The sequence below is a fragment of the Nannospalax galili genome, unplaced genomic scaffold (assembly GCF_000622305.1).
Source record: "Nannospalax galili isolate Female #2095 unplaced genomic scaffold, S.galili_v1.0 scaffold155, whole genome shotgun sequence".
Lineage (NCBI taxonomy): Eukaryota > Metazoa > Chordata > Mammalia > Rodentia > Spalacidae > Nannospalax > Nannospalax galili.
This window is the reverse complement of record NW_008339923.1, coordinates 3,595,846-3,602,852: the sequence shown is the minus strand read 5'-3', so window position 1 is coordinate 3,602,852 and position 7,007 is coordinate 3,595,846. Positions and strand designations below refer to the sequence as shown.

The window sequence follows — 7,007 nt, the reverse complement described above, 5'->3', positions numbered from 1 at the left end:
GCCGCACGCCCGCTCCCGTGCTCTCCGCGCCGCCAGGGCCGCTGCGGGCCGGGGAGAGCCTCGCTCCCGCGCTCCGAGCAGCGGCCCGCGCAGGACGGCGGATAATGAAAGGGAAAGTGGCGCGGAGCCTGGGCGCTTTGTTTGGAGCGGAGTGCAAGCGGCCCTCTCCACAGCCTGCTCGCGGGCTGCGGGCCTGCGCCCGGTTCCCTCCCTACTCCGAAGTTGCGCGGTTGCAACCGGGAAGTGAGGCCGCCATTGTAGCGGCTGCTGGGGAGTAGGGAGGCGGCTGCGGCTGCTTATGTAAGTTTGCTTTGCGGGGAGCCGGCTCCCTGCTCCGAAAGGGCGCAGCCGCGCACCCGCAATTTGGAGAACTGCTCAGAAGGAGCTGCTTTGTTGTGTTGTAGGTGTAGTTGGGCTGCATCTTGGCTCACACCTACCTACACGCATACTGGCCTTGGCTATCTTCCGGTTTAGCTCATTGCAACTTAGCAATGGAACGTCTCTATAACCAAAATAAATAAATAAATAAATAAATAAATAAAATAAATAAATAATAGCTGATTGGCTTGTGGCCTCCCTTGAAACAGTGCTGGCCAAATACTTGCCAAAAAATGAGAAGCAGCACACTTTGTTGCCATGGCTACTGTAGGGCCACTCCTCTCCATGTCCGGTGCACTTTATTCCTCAAGCCTCAGGAGTTACTGACAGCAAGAGGAAGTGTCACCCAAGAAGCCTGTGCAGGGACTGCCCTCCTTTAGGGTAGCTGATTACAGACCCCGCAGGTGCATCTAGAACACAGGAAGTCTTGAAAAATGGTACATCCTTAGGAAGGATTTTATCCAGCCCTCACTGCAGATGAGGAAACCTGCTAGTCTAGAGCTCAGAGTTTCCTACAGAAAAAACTTACAAGCTCTTGCTTGGTTGGAGCCCTGATCTGGGTCTTTGTGTAAGACTGTATTACAGCCCAGCCATCTGCTTCTGTCACACCGAGTAGCTGTGTTTATGGGGTCAGAGGTCGGTCGGTAGAGAACATTTTCATTTTGCAGGATGTGTTCTTCGGATAAGAGTTAAGACTCAAAATTCTTTGAACCTGTGTGTAAGGTGGAGGTAAAAGTAGCCAGCATGTACTTGTGTAAACAAAGGAGAGCTGCCATTCCCTCATCTTCCATGCTAACGTTTGGATATGTGCACCTATACAGCATCCTCTGTTTCTAGAGAAATATGTTTATAGGTCCTAGAGGAAAATGTGGAGGACTACATACCCAACAGGAGATGGTGGGGGTAAGGAGCACATGCTGACCTTTTTGGGGTCTCGCCCCTGCCACACCAGTCCCATTGTCTGTCTGGAACAAGGCCTGATTACTGCCAGCTGTGGACCTCGCTGCATCCAACCTGAAAATGGGTGCATGTACAAGAGTCAGAACAAGAAAGGAGTCTTTAAAGAAAAAAAAAAAAAAGATCAATTCTTGAAAACACTTGGTTTAGAATTTGAGATAGAGAAAAAATCTTATTGAGTTTTTATCTTTTTTTCTATAGATCTGGCTTTCCCCGGATCAGTTATTCTGATCTGAAGATTTTGGTGTTTAAGGCATTAAGAAAATAATCTGAATTGTTCATGGTGCGTATACCTTTGATTATGAAGTGTTGAGACTATAACTTTAGAATAAGTGTCTCAGGTCTGGGGGTGTTAGCTCAGTAGTTGCATACTTACTGAGTTTAAGCAAGGGCCTAGATCTGATTGCCAGTGCATGACATACACACATTAATTCTGGTTATACACTTAACAATTCTAGTTCTATGAGAAAAATTGTATTTTCTTCAGACTTATACTCTGTTGAATAAAAAACAATGTTTTTGAATAGACAATATAAAACATTACTTTTAGATCAATTCTTGTGCATGGTGGTAGGCCTTTCATGCTGTTCCAAAATTCATTTGCTTTTAAAATACTCCCAGCACTTGTTTGGTACAGGTTGAGCCTCCCTAAGTACAAAATGTCCAAAATCTGAAACTTTTTGAAGGCTGACATGAAGCCACAAATGGAAAATTCTATACCATAGAGTTTTGTTTAGAATATTATTTTAAATACTGTATGAATTTACCTTCAGGCTATATGTAATGTATATAAAAAATATCAGCTAGTTTTGTATTTAGATTCATATTGCCAGCCCCTCAATAATCTTATTATGTATATGCAAATATTACACACTCTGGAAAAGTCTAAAACTTGAAACACTTCTGGTCCCAAGCATTTCAGAGAAAGGATACTCAACCTGTACATCTGTTGTTGATGAGACTTTTAACTGGATGGCTGGAAGATTGGCATCCTGTGGACACGAAGCCACTCATCACTCCCTTCTCAGATGTCTTTTGGGGTCAGATTAAACCTTGACACTCGTCACGGAGTGACCCAAAACTGCTATGGAGAAACTAGAAGACAACATTGAATATTTTGGCAGCGATGCCCTCTCTAGTTCTTCAATGGTGGTTTGTCTCTTCTATCAAGGAAGTATAATGCTCAGCCCTATTGTTGTTTTACTGAATCCTCCATACCTGTAGTTAGAGTAGATGCCACAGACCTGACTTGAGTCTTTTTGGGGGGCATGTGTGTGATGTGTGCATGATCGCATGTATGTGGGTGCATGTGCACATGTCTGCATGCTTGTGGAGGTCCAAGGGTAGATCTCTCTCCACCTTATTTATTGAGACAAGGTCTCTTAATTCAACCCAGAGCTTACTGTTTCAGCTAGTGGAGCCAGTGGACTTTGCTCTGGAGATCACCTGCCTCCACCTTCCTATAATTATAGACAGCCACCCATGCCCACTGGTGTTTCCATGGATGCTAAGGATCCAAACTCCCTGGGCAGCAAGTGCTTTATCCACTGAGCCTTTTCCCTGGCCCCCAGGGCAGGAAGATTTTTGCCTCAATCCTGTATCTTAAACTTTTTGAGCTCCATTTCCTGAATTTGATTCCCAGATCTTAACTAACTATAGAATATTGGGCAGGTTTTTAAGTTCTTTAATACCGTGGGGACAATAGTACCTACTTCATAATGGTTCTTTGGAATTAAGCTGAGACATCTAAAACATGGAGAAGAATGCCTACCATGTATTTTATAAAAGCTGCCATTTTTACTATAAATAGGCAAGTGTTAGTAAACTGAAAGTAACTAAAAATAACAATCTGGAAATCCTTCAGCAAGGATCACTCTTCTACCTCTGTTTTGGGATCATCTTTAACACTGACTCTGAAGCTGTTAGGCTCCAAATATTGATCATAAAATGAAAGTCTGGCTGTTTTCTGTATGAAAGTACTATTGTCATGGTAATTAAACTCTTTAAAAATTTTTTTGCAGGAGTTTTTCATCAGTATGTCTGAAACCATAAAATATAATGACGATGATCATAAAACACTGTTTCTGAAAACATTAAATGAACAGCGCCTGGAAGGAGAATTTTGTGATATTGCTATTGTGGTGGAAGATGTGAAATTCAGAGCACACAGATGTGTTCTTGCCGCCTGCAGCACCTACTTTAAAAAGCTTTTCAAGAAGCTTGAAGTAGATAGTTCTTCAGTTATAGAGATAGATTTCCTTCGTTCTGATATATTTGAAGAGGTCCTGAACTACATGTACACAGCAAAGATTTCTGTGAAAAAGGAAGATGTTAACTTAATGATGTCTTCGGGTCAGATTCTTGGTATCCGGTTTTTGGATAAACTCTGTTCTCAGAAGCGTGATGTATCTAGTCCCGATGAAAATAACGGTCAGTCAAAGAGTAAGTATTGCCTCAAATTAAATCGCCCCATTGGAGATGCTGCTGATGCTCAGGATGATGATGTGGAGGAAATTGGGGATCAGGACGACAGTCCTTCTGATGACACAGTAGAAGGCACCCCTCCAAGTCAGGAGGACGGCAAGTCACCCACAACTACGCTCAGGGTTCAGGAAGCGATTTTGAAAGAGCTGGGGAGTGAGGAGGTTCGAAAAGTAAACTGCTACGGTCAGGAAGTAGAATCGATGGAGACCCCAGAGTCCAAAGATTTGGGGTCCCAGACCCCTCAAGCCTTAACATTTAATGATGGAATGAGTGAGGTGAAAGATGAACAGACTCCAGGCTGGACCACGGCTGCCAGTGACATGAAGTTTGAGTATTTGTTGTATGGTCACCATCGGGAGCAGATTGCCTGCCAAGCATGTGGTAAGACATTTTCTGATGAAGGCAGATTGCGGAAGCATGAAAAACTCCACACGGCAGACCGGCCCTTTGTTTGTGAAATGTGTACAAAAGGTTTCACCACCCAGGCCCACCTGAAAGAACACCTAAAAATCCACACAGGGTATAAGCCCTACAGTTGTGAGGTATGTGGGAAGTCCTTTATCCGTGCCCCAGACCTAAAGAAGCACGAGAGAGTTCACAGTAATGAAAGACCGTTTGCGTGTCACATGTGTGACAAGGCCTTCAAACACAAGTCTCACCTCAAGGACCATGAAAGGAGACACAGAGGGGAAAAGCCTTTTGTGTGTGGTTCTTGCACCAAGGCATTCGCCAAGGCCTCAGATCTGAAGAGGCATGAGAACAATATGCACAGTGAGAGGAAGCAGGTCACTCCTAGTGCCATCCAGAGCGAGACAGAACAGTTGCAGGCAGCAGCAATGGCCGCTGAAGCAGAGCAGCAGTTGGAGACCATCGCCTGTAGCTAAGAGATGATGGGACAGGAGCACATGGCCTGGGAGGTGGATGCTGAGGTTGAATTGATCATAGTTGGTGAACACACCCGTGACTGCTTTGGGGGCAACTTGGAGTGTTGTATTGACTGGACCTAAGGCAGTGCTCGGGTTAGGTGTTTTTAAAACTTCTCAAGGCAATTATGTCCCCAAGTTCTGACCAAACAGTTTCACTATCTTGTGTCTAGTATTAATGTTACCAGTAAGCTCCCTGCCCTTCTTTTTTATGGTTTGAATTTGAAAACTCCTGTGTCCAGTTTAAATTGAGAGACTTATATTCCATTCTTAATTCCTCTACATTTGCCAAGCTGGTAAGTGCACTGCACAGAGTAATTGAGTAAGTTGATTTCCTAATCATCCCAGTATATGTGACTTGTGGTCAAAACAGCAGTTTTAATAAAAGTACTTCATATGGATGCAGAAAATGTTGGCGGGTGGTGACCAAGAACATTGTGCAAGTATAAAACCAAGTTTGACAATGCAGAATGGTATTAGCTTTATATTTGGTTTGTTGATTTTTTTAATAGATAGATAAAACTGTTTTTCACTGTTCCTATAGACATAATAGTTGCTTTGCTGAAATGTTTCTTCATCTGTTGGGATTGTCCCTGTGCCCACCCCAAATCTATAGGTCACATGTTCCACAGGGTGAGGAAGACCACCAGGATACTGGGTAGTGCTGGGGCTGAGTGCTTAGATTCCTCTTTTGTGGGGTGCTGCCATCCAGTCTCTACCAGTAAGCGTGTATGGAGTGGACCAGCGGTGGGGGGAGTAGAGAGGCTATCAGAGACAAAGTGCACAGATGCAGAAGTCCTGATTTCCTAGGTTAAAATCTAAATTATATCAAAGTTGTTATTAAAGTTCAAAATTAGGACAAGAAGCAAAAATACTCCAGATACATTTGTGTAGTTTACAGAAGATCATTATGCTTTGGGGTTCTCTCCAGCACACGATTAACCCATAAAGAAGATGCGATGTGCTTACTTCAGTGTAAAACCTTTTAAGTGTGTAAATAGTAGTGTTGGTCTTATGTATTTCAAGAAAAAGACAGCTGCACCTTTTTTTTTTTTTTTGCGCATTGGATTAAATGCCATTCATTAGCAACAAACATCAGACCGTTTTAACAGATATTAAACACTGTTAGACCAGATGTTTGTGTTTTTGAAGTATAGTTCATTGCTGGTTACAGTTTTAAATAGAGTTGATTGCCTTTTCATGGCCATAAATCAGAATTACAAACTTTTGTTTCAGATCTGGTATACTAAATGTTCTTTTTAACCATTTGCTTAGGAATATATTGAAATGCCAACAACTGTTTGAATTATGTTCTGTAAGAAAGTTATAGGCGATTATTTTAGGGTATGTACAGTTGTAGAAAATGCCAACTTTTAAAATTCATGTTTGGTTGCTAGGATTTTTTTTTTTTAACAAAAAGTACATTAAAATAGTTTCATGTTATAGCTTGCTGCATTAACACCTGTAATTACTATTGTGGAAAATTTTTATTTTCAGAATTGGTGTACATGTTATGCCCTTGATTGTCAAATGAAGATGCTACCTTTAAATTTTTTATTTATTGGTAAAAATGTTTTAGTTTAAAATTAATTTAATTTTCCTTGAAAGCTGTTTGTTCTCTATTGAAGGTTGTTCTGTCACTTGTTTCTGTGCTGTTAGTAGGAGGGGAACTGACTGTTGTTCCTAGGCTGTTTTAACCAAAGCAGAAGTGAAATCATTTAACGTCCTGTTGATAGCTACTCCAACAAAAACCATATTTTGGGCCTTCATTTTTGTATATAAAGAAAATATACTTCTCTCGGGCTTGTTTTCATTTTCTCATGACATCCTTGTACATATCCAGGTTCTACTGACATGTGCCTTTTATACCTCCTAGTTATGATTTTATAGAGGTGCATACAATGTGTAAAACTAACTGCTATTGAAGTTCCGTAATCATGTTGGTATCCTTCCAAAAAAACCCAAACCTTACTTTTTCAGTGCCTTGCATTATGTATTTATCATTTGACCTATTTTGCATGAGAAATGTGTTATAATTTCTATCGTGGGTGATGGGTTCCTATGTGTTGGGGGTGCATGTTTTCTTTGGGTATTTTTAGTGGCAGCAAAGTCTTCCTGGGGCCTAACAGTAGTAACACTGTCTCCATATCACCTGGCTGTAGTCATCTCCTTTGTATCAAAGCCACTGGGATAGATTTGTCAAGGAACCCTCTAGAACCATTGGGAGCTTATTCTGAAATGTGCTGACCTTGAATCTGTAGTGTG

At 41.9% G+C, this 7,007-nt stretch overlaps 1 protein-coding gene across 3 annotated transcripts; it reads left to right on the top strand.

Moving 5' to 3' along the window:
- Positions 1–6: 6 nt before the first annotated feature.
- Zbtb14 (zinc finger and BTB domain containing 14) lies at positions 7–6,721 on the top strand. 3 transcript variants are annotated; one of them, XM_008834634.3, is made up of 4 exons: positions 7–300; positions 1,537–1,618; positions 2,250–2,484; positions 3,357–6,721. In XM_008834634.3, exons 3-4 carry the CDS (start codon positions 2,422–2,424, stop codon positions 4,701–4,703), a joined length of 1,410 nt encoding a protein of 469 aa, XP_008832856.1. In that variant the 5' UTR covers positions 7–300; positions 1,537–1,618; positions 2,250–2,421; the 3' UTR covers positions 4,704–6,721. The 3 variants fall into 3 exon arrangements, with proteins under 3 accessions (XP_008832856.1, XP_029420147.1, XP_008832857.1); XM_029564287.1 differs by having other exon boundaries at positions 2,250–2,505; XM_008834635.3 differs by lacking the exon at positions 2,250–2,484.
- Positions 6,722–7,007: the final 286 nt, after the last annotated feature.